At 34.1% G+C, this 20,540-nt stretch overlaps 1 protein-coding gene across 1 annotated transcript; it reads right to left on the reverse strand.

Moving 5' to 3' along the window:
* Window positions 1-7,599: 7,599 nt before the first annotated feature.
* On the reverse strand, window positions 7,600-7,872 carry LOC141489702 (biogenesis of lysosome-related organelles complex 1 subunit 2-like). The gene has a single exon (XM_074190187.1). It carries the CDS (start codon window positions 7,870-7,872, stop codon window positions 7,600-7,602), a length of 273 nt encoding a protein of 90 aa, XP_074046288.1.
* Window positions 7,873-20,540: the final 12,668 nt, after the last annotated feature.

Raw genomic sequence — 20,540 nt, forward strand, 5'->3', positions numbered from 1 at the left:
TAATCATATATAGAAATGTTGAAGATTTATGAGGGATTATTTTATATCCTGTGACTTTGCTAAAGTTACCAATTATTTCTAGTAGTTTTTCAAATGATTTTTTGGAATTCTCTAGCTATACCATCAAGTCATCTTCAAAGAATGAGAGTTTTGCATCTTCTTTCCCAGTTCTAATTCCTGCAATTTCTTTTTCTTCTCTTATTGCTGAAGCTAACATTTCTAATACAATAATGAATAGTTGTGGAGATAATGGACATCGTTGTTTCACCCCTGATCTTATTGGGCATGCCTCTAGATAGATACTTCTTAATATTCTAAGGAAGAGTCCTTTTATTCCTATACTGTCTAGTAGGAATGTGTAAAGCTTTTTCAGGACCTATTGATATAATCATATGATTTTTGATAGGCTTCTTGTCGATATAATTAATTATTCTAACAGTTTTCCTAATATTGATCCAATACTGCATTCTTGGTATAAATCCTACTGGGTCATTGTGTATTAGCCTAGTAATATCTTGTTGTAATCACTTTGCTATGATTTTATTTAAGATTTTTGCATCTATATTCATTAGGGAGATAGGTCTTTATTTTTCATTCTCTTTTTTAACTATTCCTAGCCCTATTTTAACTCTTTAGCAACATACTGGTGTCATACAGTTAGGCAGAGTTCTGTCCTTGCCTAATTTCCAAAAGAATTCATATACAATTGCAACCAATTGTCCGTTATGTGTTTGATAGAATTCACTTATGAATCCATCTGGTCCTGGAGATTTTTTTTTCTCAGGGAGGTCAATAATGGCTTATTGAATTTCTTTTTCTGAGATATGGCTATTTAGGTAATTAATTTCCCCTTCATCTAATTTGGACAACTTATATTTTTGTTAATATTTGTCCATATCACTTAGGTTGTCAAATTTAATGGCAAATACTTGGGCAAAATAATTCTGAATTATTACTTAATTTCCTCTTCATTGGTGGTGAGTTCAACTTTTTCATTTATGATACTAAGAATTTGATTTTCTTTTTTCTTTTTTTAAATCAAATTGACCAGAGATTTATCAATTTTATTTTTTATAAAACCAAATCTCAGTTTTATATATAAGTTCAATAGTTTTCTTGCTTTGATTTTATTAATTTCTCATTAAATTTTAAAATTTCTTATTTATTATTTAATTGGAGTTTTTATTTGTAATTTCTCTTATTTTTTAGTTGCATATTTAGTTCATTGATTTCCTCTTTCCCTAATTTATTTGTGTAAGCATTTAAATATATATCATATCCCCTGATAGCTGTCTTCATTGTATCCATAGGTTTTTGTATTCTGTTTTGTTATTGTCATTGTCTAGGATGAAATGATTAATTCCTCCTATAATTTGTTGTTTGATCCACTCATTCTTTCATTTGTTTGGGGTCTATAACTCCCTGGCCCAATACTGCATATAATTGTTATTTTATGATCATCTTAGAAAGGTGTAATCACTATTTCTGCCTTTCTGAAATTTATCATTAGGTTTTTATGCTCTACTACATGGTCAGTTTTTATAAAAGTGCCAGGTACTACAGAAAAAAAAAATATATATATATATATATATTACTTCTTATCCTCATTGAATTTCCTCCATAAGCCTATCATATCTAACTTTTCTATTTTTTTTAGGTTTTTTTGTAAGGCAAACATGGTTAAGTGGCTATCCCAAGGCCACGCAGCTAGGTAATTATTAATTGTCTGAGACCGGATTTGAACCCAGGTAGTCCTGACTCCAGTTCTGGTCCTTTATCCACTACGTCACCTAGCCTCCCCCATGTCTAAGTTTTCTAACATTCTTTTTACCTCCTTAACATCCTTCCTATTTATTTTATGATTAGATTTATCTTAATCTGAGAGCTGGAGATTGAGTTCTCCCGCTAGTAGAGTTTTGTTGTCTGTGTCTTTCTGTAGTTCTTTCAACTTCTCTAAGAATTTGGATGGTATATCTTTGGGTGCATACACATTTCATACTGAAATTGCATTATTGAATATGGTAAATTTTAGGAAGTTATAGATTCCTTCCTTATCTCTTTTAACAAAATCTATTTTTGCAGCTACTTTCTCTGAGATAAGGATTGCAGCCCCTGCTTTTTCATTTTAGTTGAAACAGAGTATATTTGCTGCAAACTTTCACTTTTATTCTACATGTATCTCTCTGATTCATATGAGTTTCTTTTAAGCATCATATTGTAGGATTCTATTTTTAATCCACTCTGCTACTTGCTTATGTTTTAAGGGAGAGTTCATCCCATTCACATTCAAAGTTATAATTACTAACTCTTTATTGACCTCCATGCTTTCTTCCCTCTGTTTGTATTTTCCTCTTTTTTTATTTATCCATATTCCCCAGAATTTTGTTTCTGAATATCGCCACCTTCAGTGTGTTTGCCCTACTATATCAAGTCCTCTCCTCTTTCTTTCCCCTTTCTCTTTTACCCTTCCTCCTTCTCTTCCTTCTTTTAGATCCCCTTTTTGTCCCCATTTCCCCTTTTAATACTTGAAAGGTAAGATAAATTTCTTAACTTAACTGAGTGAGTGTAAGTTAACTTTAAGTCAAATCTGATGGGAAGAAGATTCAGATGATTCTAACCTCATCCTTTCTTCCCCTTTATTGCAACAGATCTTTCGTACCTCTTACTGTAATTGAACTTACATTTAATCTCCTCCTTCCTCCTGTCTTGCTTCTGTCCCCCTTTTAAGGAGATATTGTTTTGAAAGCATTCTGTGTGAGGCACGGAAATAACTGAAAGTCCATAACTTCTGCCTAACTATGTTTTCTCTAATGGAGTTACAATTCTAGAGAGTTCTCTCAGGAAGGGATTTAGCCAGTTTCTTCTTATCGGATAGTAGTTTGTTTTTCTTTCCCCTTTTCTTCTACTTTTTCATGTGTATCCTGAGCCTCGTGTTTGATGTCCAAATTTTCTATTTAGTTCTGGCCTTTTCATCAGGAAATTTTGTAAGTCTCCCATTTCATTAAATGTCCATCTTTTTCACTTGGAAGAGAAGGCTAAGTTTTCCTGGGTAGTAGATTCTTGGCTGCGTTCTAAGCTCCCTTGCTTTTCAGAATATTTCATTCCAGGCCCTTCGATTCCCTAATGTTGATGCAGTGAGGTAATGTGTAATACTTACTGAGGCGTTTTGGTATTTAACTTGTTTCTTTCTGCATGCTTTCAGGATTTTCTCTTTTATCTGATAGTTCTGGAATTTGGCCACAACATTTCTTGGTGTTTTTGTTTTAGGATCTCTTTTCAGATGGGATTGATGTGCTTTTTCAATAACTGTTTTGCCCTCTTATTCCATGATATTCATGAAGTTTTCCATTACTAAATTCTGTAATATTAAGTGCAGGCTTTCTTTTTGCCTCTTCAGTGTTTTCAGGAAGGCCTATAATTCTCAGGTTGTCCCATCCTGATCTGTTCTCAAGGTCAGTGGTTTTGCTGATGAGGTATTTTACATTTTCTTCTATTTTTCTATCTTTGGGTTTTAATACAAACTTTTTGTCTCATGAAGTCATTAGTATCCACAGGCTCCATTCTTTTTATTAGAGAAGAATTTTCTTCATTTACCTTTTGCAATTCCTTTTCCAATTGGTCAATTCTATTTTTGAAGGAGTTTTCCATTTGCCCAAGTGTAGTTTTGAGAGAATTACGTTCTTTTTTGCATTTGCTCGATTGAAGATCTGAGTGAATTATTCTCATTTTGCATTTGTTCAATTGTATTTTCTAAGCATTTATTATCTTATTATGAGATGTTAAATGTCTTTTGCAATGTGTTAATTTTCTCTTGAGTTTCTTTTCACAACTTTTCCATTTGATTTTTAAACTCCTTCCTAATTTCTTTAAGGAAGTTTTTCTGTATTCTCCTCAAAAGTGCTAGACTTCTCTGGGTTAGAATCTGGTCTTTCTAAAAGGGTCCCCTGTTTTGCTTCCTTTTTTTTTCCTTCATTTTTCTAGGATCTTGTTTTGGGGAATGACTGGCTCACAGTGGTTTGCTTTTGAAAACCCTAGAGGCTTTGTTCACTTGGTTTAGAAATTTTAAGGGCCAACCAGTAGGGGGGGGGTTGCTTTCTCTGGAGTGATTAAAGCCCTCTCACAATCCTAGAGGGAGTGAGGAGGCACAGCAGAGTTTGAGCTGACTTTGAACAATGTCCACTGAGTGTGCTCTATAGTCCACACCTGAGCCTGAGGGGATGGGGGAAGGGGGTGGCTACCATTTGCTCCTGGAAGAATGGTCAGTTAAAAGTATGGAGCTGAGGTCTCTCAGCAAGCTGCAAAATTTCAAGGTATGCAGACCTTCCCTCCCCTTGGCCAAAGCTCAGTGGCTAAAGTTGGTTCACAGACTCTTCTCTCATCTCTCAGCAAAGTCTCTGTGGCTCAAGCCAGCCCTCTGTCTTCCCCTGCTGTTTTCATTATGTGATTATGTTGTCCTTCTGGTCTCCGCTTCCAATTCCCCCACCTTCCCCTGAGATAGGCCTTCTTGGCAGGTGTTCTTCTCCTAGCTTCTTTTACTGGCTTTTGTCTATCAGATCTCTGTTAAGAGGTTTCTTTCATATTATTTTTGAGGGGTCACCTGGAGCACTTAACACAGTGCCTGTCTTCTCTTTGCCATCCTGCTTAGAATTGGGCTTGCTTACCTTTTAATCTAGCAATTCCAGCACTAGGTTTATCTATATTTCAGAAGAGATGAACAACAGAAAGGAAAAGGACCTCTCTAAGAATATTTTAGCACCTCCTTTCTGATAACAAGTAATTTGAAATTAAGGGGATACCCATTATTTGGGGAGTGGTTGAAGATATTGTGGTATTATGATTATGATGAAATGCTGTTCTGCTATAAGAAATGTTGAGTGGGATGCTGTCAGTAAAACCTGGAAAGATTTAGATGAGCAGATGCATTGAGAAATGTACTAATTATGGAGTAATAGCAATACTATAGGATTATCTGCTGTGAATGACTTAGTTTTTCTCAACAATGCTGAGACTCAAGACAATTCTGAAGGACTTGTGATAAAGATAGGAAAGAATTGAAAAGAAATAAAATGAAATTAAAAACTTTGGAAAAAATAAAGGATCTCCAGAGACAGAATTGAAAGTCTTTGAAAAGAGTTTGAAGTATATTTTTTTAATTTTTATTTTTTGTAACATTTCTTTATTAAGTAGTAGGGTTCTAATTTTCTTTAACAGGTTTATTATGAAAATGACAAGTGGTATAGGAAGAACAAAGAGAATTTAGAATATGAAATTTTAAAAAAATGAATACTAAAACTTGGTTATATGTAACCAAGAAAAAATAATAAATTTTTTTTAAATGGCATTGATTGGTGATATCTTACTTGCTAGCAATCTATTAATCTCCTTAAATCTTAACTGATTTTATAATTAGATGTATCTAACTCATAAAAGGGAACATACAGGTCCCTAATAGTATAAATTTAATAGCTATTTTATTTTTTATTCATTCAAATTTTCCCTTAACACAATGTATTTGGAGCATATATACATATATATATATATATATTATATATAAATATGTGTGTGTATGTGTGTGTGTTTGTGTGTGTGTTTGAGACTTCATTATCTTTGGTGCTTTTTAAGAAACTGTAGTGTCTTTGCCTGCCTCATAATTATGTCTATTTTTTGCTTTTTCTTTATCTGAGATAATGATTAGTACTGCTGTCTTTTTAACTTCCTCTGAAACATAATAGAATTTTGCTTCTCTGTTATTTTAACTCTATGTATTTCTCTAAGTTTAAAATATGTTTCTTAGAAAGAACATATTGTTAGATTCTGGATTCAAATCCATTCTGTTTATGTACTTAAATGTTATAAGTTAATTCATTCTTTTGACTTTCACAAATTTGATTATAAATGTGAATTTCTCACCATTGATTTTTGGTTTATAATTTTCTATATCTTTTTATCCTGTCCTTCCTCTAAAGTCTGTTTTTGTTCTTATCACTGTCTTCTTTTATATGTGCTATCTTGTTTCATTCTCTCCTTTCAATTAAGCCTTTAGCTTCTATCTCTTGGTCAAGGTAAATTTCTGTCTGGAATTAAATGTGTATTTAAGTTTTCCTCTTTGATTAATTTAAATGAGAGCAGAATTCAACTGTTTTCCAATCCCTCTTATTTTCCCCCTCTACTGTACAATTTCTTCTTTCTACACCTCTTTTGCAAGAGATTATTTTTCCCCATTTATCTCTCCCTTCCCCCTTTTTCTGGAGCATCTCTGCGTATCTCATCCATTTTCTTTTATATTATCTCAACATAGCTGACTCACCCCTGCTCTCTCTGTTTATGTTGGATCCTTCCAACTACTCAAATAAGTATAATGATAAAGTCTTTATAATTTATGTGTATCATTTTCCTTATAGAAATGTAAACATTTTAATATGGCTGAGTCCTTGATGATTTCTCTTTTCATGATTACATTTTAAAACTTTTCTTAAATTTTGGTACTGAATACCAGGTTTTCCTTCAGCTCTAGTCTTTTCATCAGAAACTCCTCTATTTCAGTAGATATTCATTTTTCCCCTTGAATGATTGTACTTATTTTTGTCAAGTAAATTATTCTTGGTTGTAATACAAGCTGTTTTGCCTCTGGAATGCAGTATTCTTAGCTTTCCAGTGTTTTAACATTTGTTGTATTTCAATTACTGCAATCATATCTAACTCTTTATGATCACATGTTGGGGTTTTCTTGACAAAGATACAGATTACTACTTCTCCATCCCGTTTATAGATGAGGAAAGTGAGATAAATAGGGTTAAATTACTTAGAATCACACAGCTACACTTTTCTGGATATGAATAAAGGAAAATGAATTTTCCTAATTTCAATCTCATTGCTCTAACCATGGTGTCACCTAGATGTACATTAATCTGGAATTTTCTAAATCTTGTGTATGGTTTTACTCTATTGTAATATTTCTTTGATGCTATTTGAACTATTTTTTCTTTGACTTGGGATATCTAGAATTCATCTTTAATATTCTTGGGAGTTTTCCTTGTCTTTCAGATGCCAATTGATATATATCCTCTCATTTTCTATTTTTTCCCTTCTTGTTCTAAGAATTCAGTGAAGTTTTCCCTGAAATTTTCTTGAAATAAAGAGTCTGTGCTCTTTTGCCCATCATGATTTTCAGGTGGTCTAACAATTTTTTGTCATATATTGACATTTATTGTTTTCGTTCAAGAACAGCTATTGGGGTGGGGGCAGTGTGAAGGAAGGAGGGAGGGAAAAGAAAGCACGAAGACTTTGCTCTATATCTGTTCCAGATGGGGTTGATACTGATTTCTGAGCTTTACTTCAGGGCACAAGAGGTATCACATGACCAGATGAAGTTCCAGGTGTTGGGTAGAGGTTTAGAAAAAATGACAAGTTACATATCCAACCAAAGTGGGGACTGTGATTCTCATTGAATCAGCAGCACCATTTCCATTTATGGAAATGAAGCATAGAAGTTTTCCTATTCCATGGGAAAAAACCCAACATTCTTGCAGTTAGTGTTTGTGCTAAAAACTTCTTTCATCACCTCTCTAACATCTTGTACTTTGCTACTACTTTCTTTGATCATGCATTCAACCTATAGGTTGCTTGCTCATGAGCTGCTACTTGTTCCTCAGTAAAAGTGATCTGATTGAGATTAGGCTGATGTGCTGCAAATATCTGGTTTAAATCCTTTATATTTTTACTTATGTTTATAACAATGTCTTTTATTTCCAGATACTCCAAGCTAATCAATTTACTCATATTTTCCAATACTTTATAGTCTTCACTGGTGGTTGTCAGCTGGCCCATCAGTTTCATACTCCTCTTGTAGAACATGTACAGGCACAACCCCATGATATCCACCTCAGTTGGCGTCCTTGGCCATATCCACACAATATTGTCTAGGCTGCGGAAGGGAGAGGGGAAGAATGGCATGGGAGATGGTAGAAGAGAAGGAGGGAAAGTAGGGGGAAAGAGGAGTAGGTGTGGGAAGGGAAGGAAGGAGCAAAAGAGAGGGGAGAAACAGGAAAGTCTGAAAAGGCTAAGTTCAGTATATTAAAAAAAATATTTCCCCTTGATTTATTTTCCAATTCAGATATTTTTCCAATGAGATATTTCACATTTTCTTTTGTCATTCTTTTGATCTTATTTTGCTATTTTTGTTGTCTCATGAAGTCATTACATTTCACTATGTCTTATCTAATATTGAAGAATTATTTCCTGCAGTGAGCATGCATATGCCTTTTCCCATATGTCTGATTCTGCTTTTTAAGGAATTATTATCATCAGTGTAATTTTCTGTCTGTTTTTAAGGTGTTATTCAGTATTTTTTAGCCTCTTTTAACAAGTTTTTATTGTCTTTTGATAATTTTCTGCGTGGGCTCTCATTTTTACCTATATTTTCTTATAGTATGATTTTCTGATTATTAAAATAATTTTACATCTGGGCATTATTGTTGTGTTTGTGTCCATTTCACAACTTTCTCCTATATGATTGTGCTTGTAGTTGTTTGACTTCATTGTCATATTCTGAGTTTGTATCTTGACCTTCATTTGTCACTATAATATTTTCTGTGAAGGAGGTGTTTTTGTTGTTTGCTCAATTCCCATTTTATCTTTTTACTTTGGATTTTATGTTTAACTTGGGCTCTGCTTCCATTTTGGAGGAAGCTTCAGGCTTGTACTACTGTTGTCAGAGCTGCTTCTGAGGGTAGAAAATTTTAGTGCTTCCAAGGTGATGTGATATGGGGAGCGATGGGATAACTACTCTACTGTTTTATACTCTGTTCTTCAGAAAGTGACCCTAAGCCATTAGAAGTGGTATTTATAATGCTATTCTGATTCATGCCCTTTGCAGATTCTTAAAGATACTGCTTCTTGAGCTCTGATCTCTCTCTGTAAAAGAAAAAGATTTTCTTAATTCACAAAAAGTAATAATTTCCATAACACAGTGCAATCAAAAAGATGATTGTATATAAAACTGAAATCCACCATGTACTACCTGCTTTCCCTCCAAATATAGAATAAAGTTAACATGTAAATTACTTTGCTTCTTTCCTCTTCCACTACCCTAAAGATGACTTCCATTTTACACAAATAGGTGTGTATATATGTGGACATGTATGCATATGCACACATAAAGTTATATACACACATTATTGTGTGAACACATGTTTGTACATGTTTTCACACAGGTATATCACATTCCATGCATGTATGAATATATGTATTGGTGTACACATGAGAGCATATATTGTTTTTGTATGGGCATGCATGTATATATTCACATGCATAAATATGGATGTACCTGTATTCTTCTGTGTATGTGAATGTATACATGTGTGTACATGAGCATGAACATGTTGTACTGTATTACTTTACATACATGCATGTGTGTATGCATAACATACATATACATAAATACTGTGAATATTATGGTACAGATACATGTCTAAATATAGTCACATATTATTTTTATGTATTAATCTATGACCATATGTGTGCACAAATATGCACACATGTGCATGCACACATGCATACAAATATAGTGTATAAATTTCTTTTTATACGTACTTCAATTTATCAGTTCTCTGGAGGTAGTTAGCATTTTTCATCATATATCTTTTATTTTTAGCTTGTGTATTTTTAATAGTAAAAATGAGTTAGTTGTGTGAAGTCATTCTTAAAACAATATTGCTTTTATGGTAGATAATGTTCTCTGGGTTCTGCTCCCTTCATTCCCATTCATTTGACAAAAGTCTTCTTATATCTTTCTAATATAATTCAGCTCATCATTTCTTATAGCACTGTGATATTATATCACAACTATATTCAGTCATTCTGCTATTGGTGAGGATGCCTGAAATTTTCATTTCTTTGTCATCATGAAGGTAGTTGCTATAAATATCCCCTTTGGATTCATAATTTTAGCTACCATTTGTGAATATCACTCATCTTACTTTAACTGACTATTCTTTTTTCTTAGGAGCTCTTTTTAACCTGTCTCTTTTATCATATCTTCTCTTCCACTGTACCTCCCCCCACTTCTTGTTCCATTCTATGTTTCTCCCCCAATACCTCCTTCCAATATCCAATATCAATCCACATGATGTAACAAAATTTCCCCTTATCTTCTGCCCCACATTCTCATATTCCAATCCATACACCACTCTAAAAATCCCTTCCCCCACCTTTCCCCCAGAATTCTTCCTGTGTATGTTCAGAAGAATTCTAAGCCCTTCCAGAAGAACATGTTGTTTGCTCTTCAAATCTGTTGAGAATAAGATTCCAACATTACCAGGCCTCCATTCCCACCTGCTTCCTCTGTATTCCTCCTTTAATGTTTCATTTTATAATTCTTTCCTTTTTCCTTTTATTACCCAATTTTATTGTTTAGATTCATCCCAACATACAGAACTCAGATCCAACCATTTTGTTTTCAAAGTACCTTAGCAACATTGACAGTTTTTAGATACTGATCACATTTTCATTTATATAAGATTTGGATCTTTTATATCAAATTTTCCATTAAGTCTGGTCTTTTCCTTTAAAATAACTAAAAATCTATGAGTTCATCAAATATCCTTTTTTTCTTTTTTATTCAATATTATTCTCAATTTCATTGGATTAGTTTGAAATATAATGTTCCAAGACATCTAAAGTATTCCTCTTTGCCCTTTAACTGTGACCCCAGAAGTTATTATAGTCAATGAAATTGTAAAATGGCATCTTGTCATGCATCTAGTGATAGTATAAGGATTTCCTATAATTTCTTTCTGATCAGTTTTTGGATCCTTTTACTGCCTCTGACTTTAGAACTCCATAAGGGGCTGTTCCTTCTGTCATCACCATTGATAGGTATTCACATGGGTTTCCAAACAGCTTCCATCATTGTTCTACAAATATCACCTTATGATATCCTAAGTTTTCTTGGACTGACATTTTATTGAGTCTGTCCCTTCAGAATTTGATTTGAGACATTATTTTTAAATATCTTGGAAGGAAATGTTGGGAAAACTTGGCCAAGTCCTTCCTAAACTCCACCAGTTTGGTTCGATTTTCCAAGAAATTATTGTAATCTTCAAAAACATTATTAAAGTCATATTTTCAAGTAAGATTTGCCCATTAATATCACTAAAATCTCCAATGTTGAGATCTCATAAGTAAAATTGCAGAAAGTTATTAGTAAAGATACTGAGGAATTGAAGAAGATCCAGAGGGCAATAATGAGGGTTAAAAGATGAGTGATTTCTTTAATGTCTTTAAAACTTCTTTTGTATCTTGTCCTCCCTTAGCATTCTGATGATACAACATTACAGATGTTTTTAAATACCTAAAATAAAATATAGGATTATAAATCAAACCAATTTTTTGAATTACATTTATTAAAATTTTTCTTAAGAACACATTTGTAAATGTCACATTAGAAAACTTTTTAGAATAAGCAATTAAAGGAAATGATAATGTCTGACTTACAGGAAAAAAGATCCTGGAGCAATGGCAATTTTTCTCACATATTTGAAGGTTTTTCCATCCAAAGGATCATAGAAATAGAATTGAAGGGGGCCTTTGGATTGAAGAAATGGATGGCTAAAAATTGCAAGTGACTTGCCTAAAATCACACGGCAGGAAAAATGCCAGGAAATTAACCAATTCCTTTGATTAGAAATCTGATGCTATTTTTCCTGTATTTTACTACTTTCCATAACAAAGAACAAGGGATTACAACTATTCTACTTGACATCGAAGAAAATAATTAGGAACAAAAAACAGCAGTCGCATAAAGACAGATGTACTATGGTGATTGTTGGCAGGGGGATAACTTCAAATTTCATTGAATAGAACTTCTTGAAAGAGAGAGAACATTGAAGGTGTTCATCAAGAGCCAGATGATCATTTCTTAGAAAAGCATTAGTGTGAATTCTTATTAAATTATAGGTTGGTCTAGAAGACATCTAACTTTCCTTTCAGCTTTGAGATTCAGTAATTCTGTGAAGGCATCAAAATGGTCAGTAAACTCCCCCTTCCCACCAGCAAAATTGGGTAACATGTTAAGAAAAAAGACATGCATTGACTGAAGTTATTTTAACTATTTCATTAATTTATATTCTGTTTTGTCACCAAAGCACTTCAGTTCATTTCTCCATGGGTCTCTGATTTTGACTATCATCCTTTTATTTATATGCTTTCCCCTTGATATCAAATAATCTGTCTGAATTCCATTGATTTTTTTTTGTTACCCAATATTCACTTTACTATTATATGTTTTTCTCCATTCTAAACTGAACCGTTTTTTAAATGGACATACTTCTATTTTCAACTAACCTGTAAATATTTTTCCCATTCTTCCTCCAGACAAATGACCAAGACATTCAACAGCCCCTTCATGAATCCTCTGCTCCAAGCTATCAAATTACTTGCCATTAATATGTTGGACTTAATTTGTCTTCAACCCAAACATCTTTTGTTCTAAGATTTCAGCACTGTTAACCTCTAAACCTGCCTCAGTCATCCAACACAGCATCCAGTACCATTTCATTGTGACCTTAACTTTTCCAGAAAAAGAAAGAACTATAATGAGTGTTCTGCCTATGTGTAGAACTAAGCTTTTCTTAGAGAAAAAGTGTAAGGTAATAATAAAATTGATTTCCACAAGTTTCCATGGGTGTAGTATTTTTAATCTGGGATTAGAAACACAAACAGGTATAGCAACTGTTTTGATAGTTTGTATTTCTAGTTTTCTCAGACAGTTTAAAACTGATCAAAAGAAATCTAAGACTGGGAGAGGTGAGGTGGGAATAGTATTGAGAAGTGGGCAACCTCAGACAATTATTTTAACAAAGCCTAAAAAGAAACAAGTAAATTTGCTGCTCAATACATAATGGAAATTTCCAAAAATTATGCTATTCCTATCAGGCATATGTATAGGGTATATTCAACTAGGTTTAACATAGAGGTTATTGTCTAGGTTACTGACATAGAACATAAATGGAAATTTCAGAATTTTAAATTTAATGGTGTAAAAGGGGCTTTCATAAATACACACTGAAAACAAAATAAAAGGCTAGGTGGTATATTTCAGACTTTGAATCTTTTTTTTAAAATTTGTTTGAAATGTTTCTAATTTAACTTTTTTCTATATTTTCATACTCTGAAGTTTTCTCTTGAATAGGTTTATGTATGAATATACCTATATTAATAAAACTAAAATAAATCAAATGATTATCACAATAGATTCTGAAAAAAAAACTTTTTTCTTTTTTAAAAAAAAGTTTATTTTACACATTATGCCCAGACTTGAAATCTTGTAAATACATGGAAAAAATTTAAACCTAATTAATCATATTTACACTTATACATTACCTATAGAGAACTTAAAGAGATTATAAGGCTTTTCTTCTGAATCAGGACAAAAATATGTATTTTTATTTAAGTAAATTCTGTAAGAATAAAAGTTCCATGTGGGTAAAACTTGTATAAATTTTATTTTTTGGATTTCAAACATCTAAATCAATGATTGGTACAAGTCAGATTGTTGTCTTCCTTCATTTTTGGTTTATTAAATTTTTATCATTACAATAGCTTTGTTGTAAGATTGAATATAAAACCCCTCCCCCCAAAACAGATCAAGAATAGTGAGAGAAAAACAATGTAGTGTAGTCTGAGTTCAGATTCCAATGGCTCTGCCTCTAGGATGAGTTGCCTTCTTTATCATAAGTCCACCCAAGAGGTTGCTTCAATATTTTTCCCACAGTTGCTATTACTAGCTGTATTTCCCTTTGCTCTATTCCTTCTATCTCACATTTATTCTATTCTTTCTTTTCCTTCACTCTGTTCCTTTTCAAAATTTTTGTATCTGAGTACCCTCTCCCACAATCTTCCCTCTCTTCTATAACTTACTCCATGCTTCCCTCCCCCGCCACCAGTCTCTGTTATCCCAGCCCTTTCTTCTCATTTTTCACTAGGATAAGATAGATCTCTATACCCTAGTATGTGTGTATGCTATTTCCTCTCTGGACCATTTCTGATGAGAATGAAGGCTCACTCATTCCCCCGTGTCTCCTCCCCTTTCCACTCTGTTGAAAAAGCTTTTTCTTGATCCTTATGTGAAGTATCTTAGCACGTTCCTCCTCTCCTTGCTCTTCCTTCCAGCAATTTCTTTTATCATACATTGCCTCTGTCTTTTGGCTACATTATACCATTATATCCAGCTCCTTACTGTACCTTGTCTATATATGCTCTTTCTAACTGCTCTTATAAATGAGAAAGTTCATTTGACTTATAAGTATCTTTTTCCCAATGCAGAAATACAAACAGTTTAACATCATTAAGGTCTTCATAATTAGTCCTTCTCATCTGCCCTCTATGGTTCACCTGAGTCCTGTAATTGGAAATCAAACTTTCTATTCAGTTCTGACCATTTCAACAGGAAAGTTTGAAAGCCCCTTGTTTCATTGAAAGTCAATCTTTTCCCTAAAAAAAGAATGTTCAGTTTTGCTGGGTAGCTGATTCTCAGTTGCAAACCAAGATCTTTTGCCTACTGGAACATTATATTCCAAGCCCTATGAGACCTTAATGAAGAGGCTGGCAGATCATGTGTTCTTCTGACTATAAAGTCATGGCATTTGAATTGTTCACTTCTAGCAACTTTTAAAATTTTCTCTTTGACTTGAGAGTTTTGGAGTTTGGCTATAAAATTCCTGGAAGTTTTCTTTTGACATCTCTTTCAGCAGGTGATTGGTGAATTTCCTCAATTTCTATTTCACCCTCTGCTTTTGGGATCTCAGGGCAATTTTTGCCATATTATTTCTTTTTCTTTTTTTTAGAGTTTCCCTATTCTATTTTAAAAGATTTTGTTTATTTTGAGTTTTACAAATTTACCCCTATTCTTGCTTCCCTTCCCCCCCTCACAGAAGGCAGTCTGATAGTCTTTACACTGTGTCTATGGTATGCATTGATCTAAGTTGAATGTTACGAGAGAAAAATCATATCCTTAAGGAAGAAAAATAAAGTATAAGAGAAAGCAAAATTACATAATACAATACATTTTCTTTTCTAAATTGAAGGTAACAGTCTTTGGTCTTTGTTCAAACTTCCCAGCTTCTTCTCTGGATACAGATGGTATTCTCCATCACAGATAGCACCAAATTGTCCCTGATTGTTTCACTGATGGAATGAGCAAGTCCATCAAGGATGATGATCATCCCCATATTGCTGTTAGGGTGCACAGTTTTCTCCTGATTCTGCTCATCCTGCTCAGCACCAGTTCTTGCAAATCCCTTCATGCTTCCTTGAATTCCCATACCTCCTGGTTTCTTCTTTTTTGGTTAATATAATTTTATGTATACAATACTAAAATAATCTTGATTAAGAGTAGCATAATACCCCCTCCCTAACAAAAATATAGAACCTCATAAGAAATATGTAAAACAAAGAGAAAAAAATGTGTTTCAGTCTGTGTTCTGATAACATCATGTCTGTCTCAGGTGGATCACATTCTTTTTCATAAGTTCATCACAGAAGATATTTCCATATTTTTCCAATTGATGTTGCTGATTGTGATTCCTTCCATCCATTCCCCCCCACTACCATATACTATCTTTTCTCTTTCCTTTCACTCTGATCCTCTTCTAAAATCTGTTTTAGGCTAGCTGAGTGGTACAGTGGACAGAGAACTGGCCTTGGGTCCAAGAGGCCCCAAACCCATATAACACCTCAGAGACTCAGCAACCATCTGGTCCCATGGGCCCAGATGGGTCACCCAATCCCAGCACCTTCCAAAAAGTAAAAAAGAAAATGTGTTATGTCTGACTATTCTCTCCTATGTTCTACCCTCTCCTTTATCACCCACATCCCACCCTTCCCCCTGGCCCTCTTCTCATCTTTTTTATTCTAGATGTCTATACCCTATTGAGTGTGTATGCTGTCTCTGCTCTGAGCCATTTCTGATGAGAGTGAAGGTTACCTCAGTCCCCCTTACCTCCCCCCCTTCCATATCATTGGAAAAACTCATTGCAAAAAATACCTTTTATATGAAATATCTTAGCCTTTTCTACCTTTCCTTTCTTTTATTCCCCATCCATTTCCTTTTTAACCATTAACTCCATTTTTACAATATATTATATCTTCGAATTCAGCTCTCTCCTGTGCTTCATCTATAAAAGCTCCTTCTACCTGCTCTATTGAATGAGAAGGTTCATATGTGTATTATCAGCATCATTTTTCTATGCAGCAATACATGCAGTTAATTATCATTAAATCCGTCATAATTTACCCTTCTCCTCCACTCTCTATGCTTCACCTGAGTCCTGTATTTGAAGATCAAACTTTCTGTTCAGTTCTGGTTGTTTCAACAGGAACATTTGAAATACCCATGGTTTGTTGAAAGTCCATCTTTTCCCCTGAAAGAAGATGTTCAGTTTGCTGGATGTTGATTCTCAGTAGCATTCCAAGCTCTTTTGCCTTCCAGAATAGTATATTTCCATCCCTATGAGCCCTTAATATAATTGCTGCTAAGTCCTGTGTGATCCTGACTGCAGCTTTATGATATTTGAATTGAGTCCTTCTGGCTGTTTGCAATAATTTCTCTTTGACTTGGGAGTTCTTGAACTTGGCATTAGTATTCCTGGGGTTTTTTTGGATTTCTTTTTGGGGGAGATTGGTTCATTCTCTCAATTTTTGTTTTGTCCTCTGCTTCTAGGATTTCAGGTCAACTTTCCTGTAGGAATCCTTTAAAAATTATCTCAAAGTTCTTTTCCTGATCATGACTTTCAGGTATCCCAATAATTTTTAAATTATCTTTTCTGAATCTGTTTTCTAGATCAGTTGTTTTTTCAATGAGATGTTTCACATTTTCTTCTAGTTTTTCATTCTTTTGGTGTTGAAGTATCTTGTCTTGATTTCTTGTGAATTCATCAGCTTCCTTTAACTCCATTCTACATCTGAAAGATTTGCTTTCCTCAGAGATCTTTCTTATCACCTTTTCCATCTGGCCAATCCTGCTTTTTAAACATTCTTCTCCTCAATAACTTTTTGAACGGTATTATCCTTTTAACCTAAGCTGGTTTTTAACATGTTATTTTCTTCAGGATTTTTTGAATCTCCCTGACTAAACTGCTGACTTAATTTCCATATTTCCCTGCATCTCTCTCATCTCTTTTCCCAATTTTTCTTCTATCTACCTTACTTGATTTTCAAAATATTTTTTGAGCTCTGTCATAACCTGCACCGAACTTATACATTTCTTGGAGTCTTTACATGCAGAAGCTTGGACTTCATCATCTTCAGATTGAGTAATTTAATCCTCTTTGGGATCATAGACACAGTGTTCGTCAATGGTCAGGTTACAGTTCTCCTTTTTATTCATTTCCCCAGTATGTGACTGGTTTTGGTTTGCTTCCTGAGCTTTTGAGCTTTATTAGGACACATCCACAAGGAACTCCATGTGTGAGTCTCTGACTGCTCTCCTGAACTGTCAATTACCCCAAGCACACCCCTCTGCCATTGGGCTTTGGTTGGGTGGTCCTGTTCCATGGTCTTATCTGCTATCATGATCTGAATGGATCAGAGCCCCAGAGTCCTGTTCCAGGGAGTTTCTGAATTCTCCCTCCACTGCCTTACCTCTGGTAGCCTGAGCACTCAGAGTGCAGCTGCCTAGAGTCTCCTGCTTGCTGACTCTATGAGCCTGCTTCCATTTCCTGGATCTGGGAGTGCTGAGGGCTGTGGCCATGCTGAGTGACATTACTGGCTGAGGGCCTTGTCTTTGTGCTCACTCTGGCCGAGGTCTTCCTGCTGTTCTTCCAAGTTTTGCTTGCTGCTCTCTGGGGTGCAGGTCAGGAAAGTGCTTCTCCTGCTGGGAGCATTGGCTCTCAGGTGCCCTGGGGCTGTTCCCAGGAGGCTGAAATTTCTTCACTCTGTCAGGGCTGCCTGTGGAACAGAGTTTTCTCACTATTTTCCAGATTACCTTGGGCTGGAAATTTGCCTCACTGTATCTTACTGTGGGTTCTGTCTCAAAAATTTAGTCATAATTTAAAAATTTTTGAAATATTTTTTAAAGAACACCAAGGAGAGGATCTTTTCTGTTCCATCTTGAAATTTCCTGTATTATTTCTTGAAAAATGAAGTCTAGGCTCTTTCCTGGTCATGAATTTCATGTAGCCCAATAATTTTTAAATGATTTCTTCTGGATCTGTTTTGGAGGTAGGTTATTTTTCCAAATTTCCAAATTTCCAATTTTCTTCTAATTCCACATTTTCTTCTAATTTCTGATTTTCTTGGAAATAGTTTTATTTCTTCCTGAGTTTGTGCAAATTCCTCAGCTTTCTTTAAAGTTCTATTCTGTATTTGAAGGAGTTATTTTCTTCAGAGAACTTTTTTTATCTCCTTTTCCAACTGGTCCATTCTACTTTTTTTTAAGACATTCTTCTCCCCATTTGCCTTTTGTGTTGCTTTTTCCATTAGGCCTCAACTGGTTTTTTACGTAATATTTCTTCAGTATTTTTTTTGGTATTTCTTTCACCAAGCTGCTGATTTGGTTTTCCTGATTTATCTGCATTGCTCTCATTTCTTCTCCCAGTTTTTTCTCTAGTTCCCCTAATTACTTTTCAAAGTCTTTTTTTGAGCTCATCCATAACCTTAGACCATTTTCTTTTTCTCTGGGGGGTTTTGCATACAAAAGGCTTGATTTTGTCATCTTCTGACTCTTCCACCAAACCAAAGTAATTTTGTTTTAGGTTTTTGCAAGGCAAACGGGGTTAAGTGGCTTGCCAAGGCCACACAGCTAGGTAATTATTAAGAGTCTGAGAGCGGAAGCCAGGTTGAGAGCAGAAGCCAGGTACTTCCTGACTCCAGGGCTGGTGCTTTATCCACTTTGCCACTTAGCCACCCCCAAAGTAATTTTCTATGGTCAGATTCTGCTTTTTCTTTTATTTTGTTCATTTCCTCAGGCTATGACTGATTTAGTATACTTTCAAGGCTTTGGGAAGGAAGTAGACTAGACAATGAGGGAGAAAAGCTCACTTTTTGCACATGGTATAATGATATACTTAGAGAATTTTAGAAAAGCAGCTAAAAGACAACTTGAAATATTTAACAACTTCAGCAAAATAGTAAACTATAAAATAAAATTACATAAATCATCAGCAATTCTTTATATTACCAACAAAGCTTAACATCAAGAGATAGAAAGAGAAATTCCAATTTAAATTCTGTAGAAAACAGACAATACTTGGAACATACCTGCCAAGACAAACCCAGAAACTATATGAGCACAATTATAGAGTTCTTCTTACAAAAATAAAATCAGATTTAAGCAATTGGAAAAATGTCCATTGTTTATGGGTAGACCAAGCTAATAAAATAAAAATTAAAATTCTACCTAAATTATATTACATATACAGTGCCATACTATTCAAACTTTCAAAAGTTATTTTATAGAGCCAGAAAAAGTAATTTCAAAATTAATCTGGAGGAAAAAAATATCCAGAATTTCAAGGGAATAAATGAAAAAAACTTCATACCAAGGTGGTTTAACAGTACTAGATTTAAATTATGCCAGATCTATACTATAAAATAGCAGTCATCAAAACTATTTGGTGCTAAGAAATACAGTGGTAAATCAGTCTAATAGATTAGGCACAAAAGAAGCAGCTGTAAAAGTATTGTTTGATAAAGCCAAAGACACTATCTTCTTGGTTAAAACCTCAAAATTTGACAAAAATTGTAACTTGTAAATAGTATGACAAAACTAGCCAAAGGTAACATTTCATACCCTATACTAAGATAAGGGCAAATTTGGTAAAGAATTTAGATATATTGATACCATAAGCCAATTAAAGCAGATAATGAATAATATTTTTGTCAAAACTTTGGAGAGTGTAGAAGTTTATTCTTGAAGAAGAGATACAGAGCATTATAATTTGCATAATGAAAAATTTTGATTCCATTGAATTAAAATATTTTTGTACAAATAAACCCAATCCAACCAAGTTTAGAAGGAATGTAGAAAGGTGGCAAACAAATTTCATAGATGGGGTGTTGGATAGAGGACTCCTAAAATATATGGAGAATTGAATCAAATATATAAAATTACAAGTCATTGCTGAACTGATAAATGGTCAAAGGATAAGAAGAGGGAATTTTCAGATGAAAAAATTAAAGTTATCTATGGTCATTAGAAAAAAAATTTCCCAAATCATTATTGAATAGAGTAATAAAATTTCAAACAGCTCTGGGATGTCACTTCTCATCTTTCAGATTGCTAAATTTCCAAAAATGAAAAGTGATCAATATTGAGAGGATGTGGCAAAATGGGAACTAATCTCAGTCATTCTAGACAGCAATCTGGAACTATTCCCAAAGGGCAATAAAGTTGTGCCCATACTCTTTGATCTTCATGTACAATAATATTTATATCAGTCCTCATTATAGAGGCAAAGAATTGGAAATTGAGGAGATGCTCATCAATTGGGGAATGGCTGAACAAATTATGGTATATGAATGTGATGGAGTATTGTTTTGCTGTA

Source organism: Macrotis lagotis, chromosome 5 (assembly GCF_037893015.1).
Source record: "Macrotis lagotis isolate mMagLag1 chromosome 5, bilby.v1.9.chrom.fasta, whole genome shotgun sequence".
Classification (NCBI taxonomy): domain Eukaryota; kingdom Metazoa; phylum Chordata; class Mammalia; order Peramelemorphia; family Peramelidae; genus Macrotis; species Macrotis lagotis.

Coding starts and splice junctions, on each gene's coding strand:
- LOC141489702 (XM_074190187.1), bottom strand. CDS start 7,872: ATGGGGTTGTGCCTGTACATGTTCTACAAGAGGAGTATGAAACTGATG.